Here is a 13,686-nt window from a genome sequence, read left to right on the forward strand (position 1 = left end):
AAAGTATTAAGCAGAGCTTGTGACTAAATAACAACTACAGAACATTGGATCCATTGGAACACAGATCACGCCACGGATAATTGTGTAAATCAGTCAATTGCTAGTCAATCTTTCCCCCGGTTGCTGTAAATCTTGACTCTAACTTTAATACTGTGACCAAACACATGCTTGTCTTGATTAATTGTGCAATTAAATAGTCTTAAAATAAAACATGTGACACCCCCCCACTGCCAAAGCACATTTAGATCTATAGTCCTGGCTGCCAAATTCTCTCCTCAGCCAAGTGTTAATAATTAAGTGGAACATTCTACCCAGAGTTAATTTCTTTAAAATCCTTAGTGTTAATGGTTCATTAGTTCCATTTGGACAGTTGTAGATCTAATCCATTTGGTTCCATTTGTACACTTTGAGAGTTAAATGAACAGGATTGTACTGTGTACCGTTTCACCCACCGCAACAGCTTGTACTGTACATGACGAGGTAAGCGACCATGCATCAAGCTCTACAGTGGGAGAGATAGATAGGATACTGGTTCGTCCCAAATGTTAAACACTTATTATTGGGCCTCTATGAGTAGACTACTAGGGCTGTATTTTGCGTGTCTTAAGTACCAGGTCTTATTCCCTAACTTAAGTAAGCTAAATACCTTGAGGCGTGATCAATGCCATTTGGCTATTCTGAGTGTCCAAAGAGCATTGATTGACTCTAATTGGCCTGGCTTCAGCCTGAAGCATCGGTGCCGCAGAACTCTGGAACATTGATTGTGAAAATTGTGGTTGTTTACTGTAGGTGAGAAAATAAAGGGGAAACAAAATCACACTTGTGTAAAATGAGGGGCGCTCTTATCATACATCATATCACATTGGTCATCATCACAGTGGTGAAAAAAGCCCAACAACGGCTCTACTGCCTGAGGCGCCTGAAGAAGTGAGTGAGCCCCCGCATCCTCAGAGCATTCTACAAGAGCACCATCGAGAGTGTTCTGACTGGTTCGGGAACTGCACCACTGCAAAACGGAAAACACTGCAGAGTGGTGCGAACAGCGCAGCGCATCGTGGCAGGGGAGCTTTCCTCACTCCAGGAAATACACAAGAGATGTTGTATGGCTAAGGCTGAAAACATTATCAGGGACATCCATCACCCCAGCCATAGCCTGTTCAAACCACTTCCGCGCCCACGGCCGGGCAAACGCTACATGACCATCAAGAGCAGCACCTCCAGACTCTTGAACAGTTTCTACTTCTCAACAATTAGACTGCTGAACAAGAACAAGGACTGGTGACGCCGCACAGACTGAACTGAATTAGTCTCCTTTTAGTAGAGACTACTTTATATATACACATAGGCTACATTGTTTAAAAAATATATATGCATACATATTGTACCATGTAGATTAGTCATGTACTATGCACTTTCTTTCTTTTAACTGCAATGATGAGCATGCACAAACAAGAATTTCACCCATGTTACTTGTAATGTCATGTGACAATAAAGTTAGATTCTGATTCTGATTCCAACCAAACACAATTGGCACCCTCACTTTTCTGTCATTCCGGCCAATCACAATTGTCTTCTTCAATTGTCTGCCCTCACTTTTTATCCTCAATAATATGTACTTTGCTCAGCCAATGAAATCATCGCTAAGGGGTGATCAGCCAATCAAATCTAAGATTCACACAGACAGACAAAGCCTGGCATAGGAAAAAATATATATAGGTACACTACAGTACACTACATTATACACGTGTCCTGTCCTCCTTGTGTGCCAATGAACATGAAGTTATCTGCACATCATGTTTAATTGCCAGATTAATTGCCTGCTTTATTTGATTTGTTATTCTGCTGTTTTATTGTTGGGAATCACTTTGTTACTGAAACGTGACATCATCATCAAATAGGTCTACACATTATCATCAAATAGCATCTACAAAAATCTGAAGCCTGTCATTTCATACTTCAATTCATTGCATAACAAATCATACTGACAAATAGCTTTGCCTGAATGGGTTAGTTAGATCACAATATAATATATGAGTAATGGGCAGAGCTAAGCACCGCAGAGGGAGCATGTCTTTCTGTAAGCTGAAGTGCTAAATTGATGGCAACTAAAGAGCACCTGTGGATTTCATTGTAGGAGACGTTATTGCGCCCACGAGACTGCCGTTTCAAATTGAACTTTGCACTCATATCGGCAGATTAGAAAGTTTAATTAAACAAACAAGGCTAATTCCTCACCATAACCATCTTTACACCAGAAATTGGGCATAGCTTTAATAAGCGTATGATAAATGAGGACCATAGGCTTGTTCCACCTTCGGTTTGTAACGGACGAAAAAAACATTACTGTGCCATGTGCGCGCGCAACAATACTTGGATTTCATGTTGCGTGCCAGCCTATACATGCAGTATAAACTCAGCACAGTAACGGCATTTGTCGTCTAAGATCTCCACTCAACCTTTTCAACCTCTTCTAAAAGAGTACAACTAGCTCAAAATGACCTGTGCCCCTCCACCAGGGCAGGTCAGGTTGTGGCCTCCTGGTGGCGCTATAATAGGCCATTTCTTCTTATGCCTTGGATGGCAATTTGAGGCATTTTGTTCCAAAAATGTGTTTTGCAAAAATCCACCTGTTGGTGGCGCTATAACAGGCCAATGTGAAAAGGGTGGGGTATATCCCTCAGCCTAGTAGGAAAATCTGTGAAAGATTTCACGTAAATTGCACGCTGCGTTCATGATTTGAGGCTTTTTGTTCAATACGGGCCAATCAACACGGACGGACACACACACGGACAGAGTGCAAAACATACTCGCTCCCATGCCTTCGGCCTGGTGGAGAATGAAAGATTGCTGTACTCATCATTATGCAAGCATTCGTCATCGATGAACAATGTCAATAGTGTACATGTTCGCATGGCATTCAGTGGATTATGAGGCCAAATAAGTGGGTCTTACGTGGGCTTCTCGTTGGTGATGAGCACTTTGACCTTGTTGAGGGCCTTCTTGGCACCGGTGGGCGCAGGGGCAGCAGCAGGGGCAGGCTTGGTATGGGCAGGGCTAGCGTGGGGGCTGGCGATGTAGACCTTCTTCCCTGTGCTGCCCGGCGGCTTGGAATGGGAGAAGTCGTTGATGAAAACGATGCCTTCACTGGTGAGCACTGCCAAGGGGAGAAGTTGTAACAGAGCGTATAGTAAAACACTGTGGATCTGGGTCAGCCATCTCTACTGCACCCCTTCTCTTAAATAGTGTTAGCTAGTGGTAGACAAAATCAGTAACTGTAATATCCATGCAAAATAGTCTCTATAAGACGTTATCACTCTGCAAACGATTATAATTCGATTTACTAAAGTTTTCCACTTATGTGTGGAACACCTGGACTTGTCTCACGGCATACCGTTTGAGATCCACAAGGTTCAAAAATATTATTTCTGAGTCAGTTGGAGATGCAAGCCAAAGCTGATGCATGGTTCTCTCAACATTATGTACTATGTAACCATTAACATCTTTAATTTGGTACAATAATGTGCTAATTTTGGACTAACGATAACATATTCAGGCGACAGGTAGAGACATGAGCAAAAACTGAAAAAGGGCGTCAGACTGGATGATCAAGATCCGAATCCGATATTTGACACGTGTGATCATACATACCATGTTGGAGGGGTCAAACGGGTCGAAAGAGAACGAGAGGATGTGCTCATACATACGTGCCATGTTGAAGGGGTCAAATGGGTCGAAGGAGAACGAGAGGATGTGCTCATACATACGTGCCATGTTGAAGGGGTCAAATGGGTCGAAGGAGAACGAGAGGATGTGCTCATACATACGTGCCATGTTGAAGGGGTCAAATGGGTCGAAGGAGAACGAGAGGATGTGCTCATACATACGTGCCATGTTGGAGGGGTCAAATGGGTCGAAGGAGAACGAGAGGATGTGCTCATACATACGTGCCATGTTGGAGGGGTCAAATGGGTCGAAGGAGAACGAGAGGATGTGCTCATACATACGTGCCATGTTGAAGGGGTCAAATGGGTCGAAGGAGAACGAGAGGATGTGCTCATACATACGTGCCATGTTGAAGGGGTCAAATGGGTCGAAGGAGAACGAGAGGATGTTCTCATACATACGTGCCATGTTGGAGGGGTCAAATGGGTCGAAGGAGAACGAGAGGATGTTCTCGGCATAGCTCTTCTTCCACAGCTTGGTGCCCGTGTCTCCATTCCACAGCACAATGTAGTTGGGAGGGTGCACGGCTAACAGGAGATCACGAGACGCATCTTGATTCCACAGCCACTCCAAGTCTGAAAGACAGTGAGTGTGTTGGGGTTTGGGGTTTAGAGACAAAATCACAAGTAACACCTACAGTATGTGTACTCATATCCATGCAAAATAGTCTCTATAAGACCTTTTGCACACTCAAAATCCACCTTTTCAGAATTGCTTTCCCTACATAATTCCCCACCCGCACTTTAGTTTTTAACCTTTAACTTTTTTATTTAGTTTATTTTTCTAATAAAACTGTTTTTATTTTGTTCTGTAAAGCGACTTTGAGTTCCTTCTGAAAAAGCGCTATAATATAAATGGTATGTATTATTATTAGAGAAAAGGAAAGAGAGAGAATGATAGAGTGGTACAATAAAGAGAAAAGGAGTATACTATTATGGTTGCTATCTTCCTAATGTTTTGTTTTGTCTTGGTTGTATACGGGTAATATGCAAATTAAATAACATTATCATAATTTCAAAAGCATGGACAGTATGTTGCAATCTGTGAAGGACAGACATGCAAGGACATGCACACATTACACTTGCATAAAAGGACATGAAGTCTACTCTACATTATAAGGAAGTGATTTAATGGACACAGATACTCACACCATCAAAGGGACATGATGTTTCCACAATAAGTGATCACACACACACACACACACACACACACACACACACACACACACACACACACACACACACACACACACACACACACACACACACACACACACACACACACACACACACACACACACACACACACACACACACACACACACACACACACACACACACACACACACACACACACACACACACACACACAGCAGTGGTGATGGTGGTCTTTACCCTGGATGGGTTTGGAGTGTTCCTGGATCTCACAGTGGGCAGTCCCACTGACCACATCCCACACAATGATCTTTCCCGCGGCATCTCCCGAGGCCAAACGCAGAGAGTAGGGCGAGCTCAAGCTGTGGTGGTAGTTTTCTCTGGACCATTTCACCTACACACACAGACACACAAACACACACACAGTGAGTGGGGGTGGGTTCGTGCTTAACCGGCACACACCACAATTCCACAGCAAAATACAAGATAAATACTAAATATTTCACTCTTCCTGTGTAGGTGTTTACACCTGTTAGGGAATTCTGCATTGAATTACATTGCAGATGCGCCGGAATTAATTTCTACGGGAGGGAAATGTACATCATGACAAGGTCCTGTGGCTGTGCAGACATCACTGAACGGGCATATAGCAGCGTTTACAGTTTTGAGCAATTAAATTGCAAATTAAGTCACTTAGCTGAGGTTAGAAAATCCAACATTATTACTGCAGACCGATTGCATAAATACGCTCGCAGCTCAAACATTCTCTCTCTAAAACGCACACAGTCTGAGTCTACCATACCTGGGGTGAGGGAAAGAGAGAGAAATAGAGCGAGCGGCTGCGGTGTTAGCACAGCAGTCTCAAGCGGGAGAAAGGAGAGCACATTTTAAATAGGAGTATAAATACAGTACTTTTAACATGGCAATGTGGTATGGCAATCTCAATGTAAAAGGAAGAAGCAAGCTGCAGCGAATAGTGAACCTAGCCTAAAAAAATCTTTGGGAAGAGACAAACAATTAAGTTGTATACAAGGAAGTACCAAAAGCTAACCGTAACATCTTAAAAAAATCGTTCATTCCTAATGCCATTAAAGGCACTAAATGATACCATGTATCGCTATATTTGTTTTTTTTATGTATTTGCCACTGTTGTCCTGCATTTTTGCCATGAAGATAATTGTGTAAGTGTTGTTGCCGTTTGTTGTTACTGTTGTTTGAGACCGAAGACAAATTTCCACACGTGGACAATAAATTAAACTAAATAACGTATAATATATACATAATATAACATGTAACCCTTGAAAGTGGACCAAAGATCCCCTAGCATGGGATGCATTCCTTTTCGGAGTCATGATCTGGTCAGGACCGGATATCTTACGTCATGTTTTTTATTCCAACTTGTAGTGACTGGCAAGACTAAGAACAAACAGGGGGGACCAAAACAAAGCGACGCCGAAAAAGCAGGAAGCCCCAAACCCGGAATAAGAGTTTTTATGTTATTTTATTCATCATCTGGTCTAAACCACGCCTAGACTGGATCACACAGTCATTTAGGGCACTTTCAAACCGGACATGTTTGGTTCGTTTAAAACGAACCATGGTCCACTCCACCTTAATTTCCTCCAAGGTGGAAAGCCTGGTGACGCCAGCTTAAAGGTCCACTGGCCAGTGGCCACCTTGTTCCAGCGCATGTAAAGTTGGAGTGCTGTGATTTGTATAATTTTTCCATGTGTTTATGAGGTATCAGTACATCGTAGTAACATCACACTATCATTCCTCCCCTAACCCTTTATCATAAAACAACAGCTGTACCATACAACGGCTTCAGTTCACCACCCACCAGGCAAACCAGGCATACTTAATGAACTGGTGGGGGTATCCACATAAAAACGACATTTTAACAAATACTGTACACTTCTTTTTTTTTAAGAAATCTTCCTCCTAACAGTATATAATAATAATTATTATTATTATTATTATTATTATAATAATAATAATTTGATTTGCATGCAGAACCTTTATACATCGTGTAGAAGGCTGTCACAAGGCTGTCAAAAACACTTTTCCCATCTAAGAAATGAAATGAAAGCTCTTTCCGTTTGAAAATCGCATTAGGCATTATTGCTTTCAATATTATTTTAATTAACGATTCCACCCTTTACAGACATTTTATAAACTGATTGAAGCAAATTATTACATGCCAAAGTCTGCACACATAATTATATTTTCATTCACAACACAACTAAGATGTAAGGTTTCCAATATGATGACTGATACAGGTCTAGTTATAAATTAAGCTAGTAAGTTACTTAGAAAGTTTCTCTGCCTATTTGATAGCACAGTTGAACAGATACAGGCCAAGAGGAGTAGAATGCAGAACTCCAAACAACGGAGAAAAAAACTCGAATTGAAAGTGAAAACTAGAAAAAGTGCTCCTCGGAGTCAAGTCAGAACGTTTGTGATGTTTGGACAAAATGTGTAGATTAGAAGATAATATAAAATGTGTTTTTTGCAACATGTATAATAGGGCAATGTTAAAAGGGTGGCATTAATTGTTCCTCAAGTAGTGGAAATGTGCATGCAAAGTTTCACAGTAATTGGATGCTGCACTGCGTTCATGATTTGAGGCATTTTGTTCAAAACGTGCCACACCTTAGATGTCTTAGATGTCAATCTTAGCCAACCACGATAGAATGTGTGTACCGATTTACATGATATTTGGATACAATCTGAAGGACTAAAAACGTGTGTGCATCCAAACAAGGTAAAGATGGGATTGGGCCTCTTATATTGCCACCATGAGGCTGATTTGACATTTTTTAAGTGGCATTTCTTCCTCTGCCTAGTGGGAATATGTGTGTATATAATTTCCCGGAAATCACATATTGTGTTGCGTTCATGATTTGAGGCATTTTGTTCAAAACGGACCAATCCTACAAACTTGGAAGGCAATCTTAGCCAATCGGGATAGAATATAGAAAAATCGGACAGATCTGTTTTGATCACATGACTATAGAGATAGTGTGTATCGATTTGCGTGATGTACAGTATGGATAAAATCTGTACGAGTATTTTCTTTTTTTTAAATGCGTTTAGCAAAAATCGGCCTCATGGTGGCACTATAACAGGTCATTCTGGAAGATGTGGGGCAGAGGTGGCATCCAGAGAGTGTGTGTGTGTGTGTGTGTGTGCACATTTACAGTACTGATGAGCTGGTTGTTTCAATAATTGATATGGCTGTCTTTTTGTTGTGAGTCTTTGCTCTGGCTACTGCTTTATTTGCCCATCTTCATCTTATCCGTCTGGGTGTTGAGGAATGGGCCGGTACTCTAGCTGTGGTGCTTTACAAGATTAAGTGTGCTCTGGAGTGAGGAATGAATGTCTAGGATTGAGCCCAGGCACGGATAATCACTGTGGAGTTTATTGGCTATTATTCACCCTCTGACAAACACACCAACTATCACACACTCACACACAAGCATCTCTGAATGCATTCGCACACAGGAATCTCTGCGTGGGTTCGTGCGTGCGTGCGTGGGCACACGCACGCGCATGGGCACACACACACACGCGGGCACACACACAACACACAAGTATTCTCCATCAGGGCTGTAGAAACTTTTATCGTTGTACCACCGTGGCCAAAACACAGTGAAATAGATAGAGGAAGAAAAATGACTTGGCTCAATGTCAAATGATACCAGTGTTCATTCAGTGTGATAATACAATATTACTTCACTTAAACTTTCCACACAACTAACAAAATACTGTTTAAAGTAAGTAATTGAGTATTGTGATGATTAGCTTGAGATTATGCAACTCAATGAACTAAAGTCCAAATGGATTCATCCCAATCGCCATTAAACCATTTCTTCTTCTTGTGCATTATTTAAATTGGCTCAATGTTGATTCTGATTTGCTGTAAGCAATGCATTTAGGTATTTGGCATAATATGGAAAGACCTCAGTCTCTGAGTGTCTTGAAGTGCAGGAGAATAAAACAGGTTTGCAGCCGGCACTCACCTTTACCACATTGGCTTTGTGCCTTTCCAGCACCTGGATAGTCTGGGAAGTCTTTGGATCAATGATTAGGATGCTGGAGTGACATCCCTGAGCTATCAGCCCCTGGCAACCCCTAGGGCAGAGGACAGAGACAGGGGTTAACTGAGCCAAAGTGGAAAAGTGATTAGAGAACTGAACCTTAGGACGGAGGCACAGGGTTTTGAGATGTGGCGTGGACAAACGATTGGACGAAGTGAGAGAAAACTGTTTTAAATTGGGAAGCGGGAGATAAGGTGACTGGAGGGGGGTGCGGAAGACAACAACATAATCTATTACAGAGAACATGGAGAGGGTATGCTTATCTAATCACCCCTCTTCAAGGTTAAGACCCAAACACCACAAAAAGACTATAGTGCGATTTAGGAGGCTAAATCTATCTGACCATTATTCACTAAAGCTCTATAAATAAATTGCATGAATCACTTTGGCTTTCATTTATTATACTTTTATGTAACAGCAGTCTGGCTGTTTCTTTTTGATATGTTTGAAAGAGGCTCCACCAGCAAACGAGCCTGTTAGAGAGCCTTTATTAACCAGACAGTTTCCAGTAAGCCGTGTCATCACGTATTCTACTAACTCACACAAGATTAAGTTAAATCTATTTGGCAGCTATATTCAGAAGATCCTCCGCTTCTTTCATTTAGAAGGGGCAAAAATCTTACATATTTTCAATCTCTGAGCACAGTGACACAGAGACAGTCACTTTTGGCTCCCCTGCCAAAGAACTGTCAGTGTCACTGTGCAACAACACATCTACCTGTAGAACTCAACCCACTTTTTCAGTCACCCTCACACAGGTAAAAACGTATAAGGCCAGTCCACAACAATGCAACTTGCAAAAAGCAACTACTTTCAACCATTATCCACAATGCAAAGAGTTGCATTGGTGCTGTCAGGCCTTAAAAGGAAAAAAAGGAATTACTTGTGCTTCCACTAATGTTGTTGTGTACCTGATCCTTGTGTGGTATTTTAGGAAAGACCTCTAGACAACTCAAACAGAGGATGGATTAGTGAACATAAAAGTTATATATCTGTAGAAACGATCAGGACTCCATTTCAATGATTTTAAACATGTTTATAGTTTTCGGTTCATTGGTATTGATCAAGCCTCTAGGGCTATAGCTGCATATGATTTGTATTATCCTACGGATGCTGTTCTGTTATAATTTCACTCCCAGGCACTGAACATAATTTAAGGCCAGATGAAATGCCTTGAAACAAACTTTTAACCCTTTAAGACCCGAATATATTTCTACTTGCAAAAAAAGAGATTTCAACCTTACTACTACTTTGTACTACTAGTACGTTGCAAAGGAAATGTAAGATAAAACAGTTTTATGCAAATGTATAATAATTATTAAAATAATAATAATAAATGAATCATTTACATTTGGGGGATATCTTTCATAATAATAAATAAAACATGTTCTAGGCATTATAATGATCAGAACAACAATATTATATTACAGCCCTTTTACTGATGCTGTTCCGTTATAATTTTTCACTCCCAATTCACTCCCAGGCACTGAACACAATTTAAGGCCAGTCCACACCAATGCAACTCCTTGCAACTAACTGCCATTGTTGCGACCAAAGGTTGCAGTTAACTATGGAATCGTGCATTTTCCGTTAGTGTGTTGGTTGGTCGGGCACCAGTGTGTTGGTCGGGCACCATGGTCTCGTGACATCATGTGACATCATCAAGGATGGAGATGTGGAGACCCTGATGTCATAGTAAATGTGACCTGCTGTCGCAGTTAAGCCGATATATGGAGATCCCTGATGTCGACAATATTGCCCAGCAACTCTACATCTGACGTCAAACCCTTAGATCTCCATATACAGTGCCTCCGGAAAGTATTCACACCCCTTCACTTTTACCACATTTTTTTTGTTGCAGCCTCATTTCAAAATCGATTAAATTCGTTTTTTCCCTCATCAATCTACACACAATACCCCATAATGATGTGAAAAAAGTTTTCAAATATTTTGTTAATTTATTAAAAATAAGAAACTGGAAAAACACATGAAAAAAGCTGTGCAGCGACGCTCCCCGTCTAACCTGACAGAGCTTGAGAGGATCTGCAGAGAAGAAGGGGGAAAATAATTTAAATTCAAGTGTGCCAAGCTTGTAGGATCATTACCAAAAAGTCTTAAGGCTGTAATTGCTGCCAAAGGTGCCTCAACTTAGTACTACCGTAAGTCAAGAGTGTGAATACTTATGTACATGTGTTTTTCCAGTTTCTTATTTTAATTAACAAAATATTTGAAAAAACTTTTTTCATTATGGGGTATTGTGTGTATATTGATTAGGGAAAAAACGAATTTAATCAATTTTGAAATGAGGCTGCAACAAAACAAAATGTGGTAAAAGTGAAGGAATGTGAATACTTTCGGGAGGCACTGTATATGGATATAGGTCAGAACCTCCTCTTTTACTTAAACCTGTCCATTCAAATTTCAAACTCTAGACGGGCCTGCCGCAAAGTCATTAGTGCAGCCGCGCCCAGCAGCCAGCGAAAACTAGAGTTCTCAACAGGCCCGAAAAGTAAGGCCCAGCCCTACCTGGGACCTCATCAAACCCTGTACACTCAAGAGAATGTCCCCGCTACCACACTTAGATCTCCATATACTGTATGGAGCTGACCTGTTCTGACCTCATCAAACCCTGTACACTCAAGAGAATGTCCCCGCTACCACACTTAGATCTCCATATACTGTATGGAGCTGACCTGTTCTGACCTCATCAAACCCTGTACACTCAAGACATGCTCCTTTTGGCCAGTACAGACTTCCTTCCATGTTGATCTGACCCCCCATGCCAAAGCGCCAGTGCTCACCCAGCAGTCTGCTGTCAACGAGGCAGATGCGTGCACGCGACCTCACCCTTTGGTCGATTCTCGTCCTCAGGCGTCTTACTGGTGGATAATGGCTGCATGAAGTTGCATTGGTGTGGACTAAGTGCCTTTACACTCTGCCCAACAAAGTTGTCATTTGTCACACATTTTGTATTTTTGTGTATTTCCTTTTTTCATTTGAAATGTGATCTTTCTAATACTGTTTTGATGAGTTAATAATGCTTAAATTGAATTTATTTACTGTATTTTTATTGTATACTATAGACAGTCACAATTATCTTGTATGGATTGTATAGATCAGTGATTGAGGACATTATTGAAATGTTATACGTGGTATTTCCAGTCAGTATAGATGCCCGAAGAAGGTCTTTGACCGAAACGTGAGGGTGTCACAGATCCTGTATTCACATGAGCAATGAATGAGGTCCTGTCACTGCAGCCATAACAACATAGTTATTTGATTTGCTGAAGAAAACAGCAATATATAGCATACTGCAGTCTACGATTTGATACATTGCATTTGTCAACTATTTCATATGTAATATTCTCCTCACATTATATACTTCCGAGTCTGATGCTTAATGTTCGTGAAAGTCAAATTGCTCGGTTAATTTACAGTAAAACAAAAACGTGCGTTTATCCTAATATTTGACAGTGACAGACTGACAGTCGAGCATCTTAATTAGACAGCTATAGCTATCAATGCTAAAGACAAGATGCAGGACTCACCAGTCCACAGCGGGTTTGTTCTGCAAATTGAGCGTGCCAGTCAAAGTCCGAGCAGCGAGTTTGATGTTGACAGTGTAAGGAATCATGGTATTTGGCAATTCAATCCGCTACATTCGCATTTGTAGACCAAATAGTTCACTAAAAATGTATCTTCCTGGCTCGAATGCGTTGGATAAACAGGAAGTGGAATGGTGTTCTGTAATAGAATTCCGAGTGGGAATCTCATTTTAGAAATGGTTCCTACCGGTCCCCTTCGCTCATATAGTGTACTGTCTGTATAAGGCGAGTAAATCTATGGAAAAAAAAGCACCTTACCCCAAAAAAATTGCAACAAAAGGTTTCTCAACTTTTTTGTAGTAGTATTAGGTGTCTCTAATAACATACTAAAAGTTTACCAAAGTTTGATCACCCGAATTATTTGCCCCCCAAAATTATTTGCCCCCCAAAATTATTTGCCAAAATTATTTGCCCCCCAAAATTATTTGCCAAAATTATTTGCCAAAATTATTTGCCCCCCAAAATTATTTGCCCCCCCAACATTATTTGCCCCCCAAAATAATTTGCCCCCCAAAATGATTTGCCCCCCAAAATGATTTGCCAAAATGATTTGCCAAAATAAAAATCGATAAAAGGTTATACGCGTGGCAGCCATGGCTCACCTCAGTTGGGAAAAGCTATCTTGAAGAGGTGGTGTTTGGAAGGAAGGGATTCTTTAATCTTGTTGGGGAGTGCGTTCCAGACGAATGCCACTCTGTTCCCGACAGGAACAGGGGATAGTATGTGTATGTCGCAACTCGCAAGGACTTACCCCCAATCTAACCCTTGATGTGCCAAGCAGGGAGGCATTGGGTCCCGCAGTCTTTTGTAAGGCAACCCCGACCTCCCAATAAGGGCGGACACTCTATCCACAATCAGCCACTGGGCTGCAGTTTGCAGGCTATTTAGTAAGTCCATATTATACACTTGTACCTTTTCCAATAAAAGTATGTCAACTAAGATACAGTGTGGGTAGACAGGAAAGCAGTATCTTTGAAAGCCAGTTCATTTGAAGTTTCACCTGCTCCATTATGTGCAGCCTCAAAGTTTTCAAATGTGAGGAATAAGAAACCAATAAAGACATAGGCTACTGTTTAAAGTCACATTCACCATAGGGAATTGGTA

At 41.2% G+C, this 13,686-nt stretch overlaps 1 protein-coding gene across 1 annotated transcript in view; it reads right to left on the minus strand.

Annotated features, from left to right (window-relative positions):
- wdr11 (WD repeat domain 11) overlaps positions 1 to 12,687 on the minus strand; it is a 112,572-nt gene extending 99,885 nt beyond the window's left edge. Inside the window, exons 1-5 of the mRNA XM_080781806.1 lie at positions 12,526 to 12,687; positions 8,900 to 9,011; positions 5,118 to 5,271; positions 4,125 to 4,298; positions 2,953 to 3,154 (exon numbers count right to left, since the gene is read on the minus strand). Of these exons, the coding sequence (XP_080637932.1) occupies positions 2,953 to 3,154; positions 4,125 to 4,298; positions 5,118 to 5,271; positions 8,900 to 9,011; positions 12,526 to 12,611 (728 nt within the window). The 5' untranslated portion in view covers positions 12,612 to 12,687. The remainder of the gene's footprint in view (positions 1 to 2,952; positions 3,155 to 4,124; positions 4,299 to 5,117; positions 5,272 to 8,899; positions 9,012 to 12,525) is intronic.
- Positions 12,688 to 13,686: the final 999 nt, after the last annotated feature.

This window comes from Protomyctophum bolini, assembly GCF_963924005.1.
Source record: "Protomyctophum bolini genome assembly, chromosome: 14".
NCBI classification, from domain to species: domain Eukaryota; kingdom Metazoa; phylum Chordata; class Actinopteri; order Myctophiformes; family Myctophidae; genus Protomyctophum; species Protomyctophum bolini.